At 44.3% G+C, this 1760-nt stretch overlaps 1 protein-coding gene across 1 annotated transcript; it reads right to left on the bottom strand.

Moving 5' to 3' along the window:
• Nucleotides 1-1052: 1052 nt before the first annotated feature.
• On the bottom strand, nucleotides 1053-1431 carry LOC310771958 (ephrin-B3-like; the record flags this gene model as incomplete). Its single annotated transcript, XM_083664451.1, has 1 exon — nucleotides 1053-1431. A coding segment is annotated over one exon (379 nt), but the record flags the coding sequence as incomplete, so codon positions are not given.
• Between the last annotated feature and the right edge of the window lie 329 nt (nucleotides 1432-1760).

The raw sequence follows: 1760 nt of genomic DNA, 5'->3' as shown, positions 1-1760 counted from the left end.
CACACACACACACACACACACACACACACACACACACACACACGTAATCACACTTCACTGAACACTAAATGCCACACAAAATGGACAAATGAAGAAGCACACTGCAAAAAAAATCGTATCCTGTATCCTGACATAATAAAGCTTATTCAATATATTATTATAGTCAAATTATGTTACTGCATCGGCGGATCAGCTGGCTAGTTTCAATCAATTTGAATATTTCTGAGGAACTGAACCAAGGCACATGGTCTGAAATTTGGCAAATTGAAATTTGAAAGTGAAATCATCTAAGCGTGCAGTAAGATAATTGGCCTGTAAGTATCTTGCAGTAAGGTCTATGAGTCGGGACAGAGGTCCCCAGCAAAAAGGGGAATACTTTATCTTCACTATAATTCCATCCAAAATGTAACCCGATGCTGCCAAATGGTTTGTTTTCACATAACCACATGGGGAAACTATTTCAAAGGGCGGGCACTTTCAAAAGAAATACCTGGCAGGTGATTGGATGAACATCTGTTGATCACGTCTATCATGGGCTCGCTCTTGCAGGTGTCACACCTAAAGCCCGCCCGTAGCTTGTGATCTCACACAAATCCAGCCACCTCGCAAGGTTATGCAAAACTAACACAATGCTTTCTGTAATCAAACATATACAGTAAAAGCACCAATCTTATCAGATGGGGGACCCTGGGACAAAATCTGATCAGATGAGGGGACGTAGTCTATTTTGTGTCCGTTTAGGGGTCCTTGAGCCACTGAGTCAAGATACAAAAAACAAAAAACAGCTTAGGATTTTTTGCACGTGTCACATGTTTCACAAGTCACATGTGTGCCCGTGCACCGGATCACACACAATCCTCAAAAACCAATTACCCTAAACACTCACACACGCCCAATCATCACCATCATCACTGAAATAAACAAACACACTCAGCCACAATCAAGCATGCAATCATACCAACTCCCCATCCTCCCTCTGCTCACCACAATAAAGCTCTCTCTCTCTCTCTCTCTCTCTCTCTCTCTCTGTGTCACACGTGCACTCGACTCACCGATGATGAAGTAGTCATGCATGCTCTTGAACTCGTGGCCCCAGAGGTTGGGCGAGAACTCCTGGAACTTGATGGTGAAGCGGCGTTCGCGGGTGGGCTCATCGCACGTCAGCACGATGTTGGGAGCGCCCATCACCTCGCAGCGGTCCGCCTGCTCGCGCGACGCCACCAGGTACAGCTTGTAGAACTCGTACTCCGGCGTGGACCGGGCGCCGTCCAGAGGCGGGCAGATCAGGTCCAGCCGGTCGCCGATCTGAGGGTACAGGACGTAGCCCTTGTCGTCCCGGAACCTGGAGGTAGGGAGAGGTGGAGGGAGCAACGTTAATATCGTTAACGAAAATGAAATAACGAAAACGAGGTGTGGTGGGGAAAAAATCATTAACTGAATTTTTTTTTAATTGAAACTGTATTGTGTGTGTGTGTGTGTGTTTCTAAAAGTAACTAAAATTATAGAGAACATTTCTTTAGTCTTCATCTTTGTCAATTTATTTCATATAGAAGCCCACAGCAGTATTTTAGGTGGATTCTGGTTAATGCCACAACCACAGTAATGCATCTTTTATAGTTGTCTTATGTGGGTTGGTTGTTCATCTGTCCTAAGTGAATGCATTTTTAAATGGTGTGACGTTCTGTTGAGTTTTTATTACACAATACTTTCGATGACCTTTTTGAATCTTGCCCCTCACATAAAAAAACAAACAAACACTG

Source organism: Poromitra crassiceps (assembly GCF_964638095.1).
Source record: "Poromitra crassiceps genome assembly, contig: HAP1_SCAFFOLD_1589, whole genome shotgun sequence".
In the NCBI taxonomy this organism is placed as follows: domain Eukaryota; kingdom Metazoa; phylum Chordata; class Actinopteri; order Beryciformes; family Melamphaidae; genus Poromitra; species Poromitra crassiceps.
This window is presented reverse-complemented; position numbering and strand designations above follow the sequence as displayed.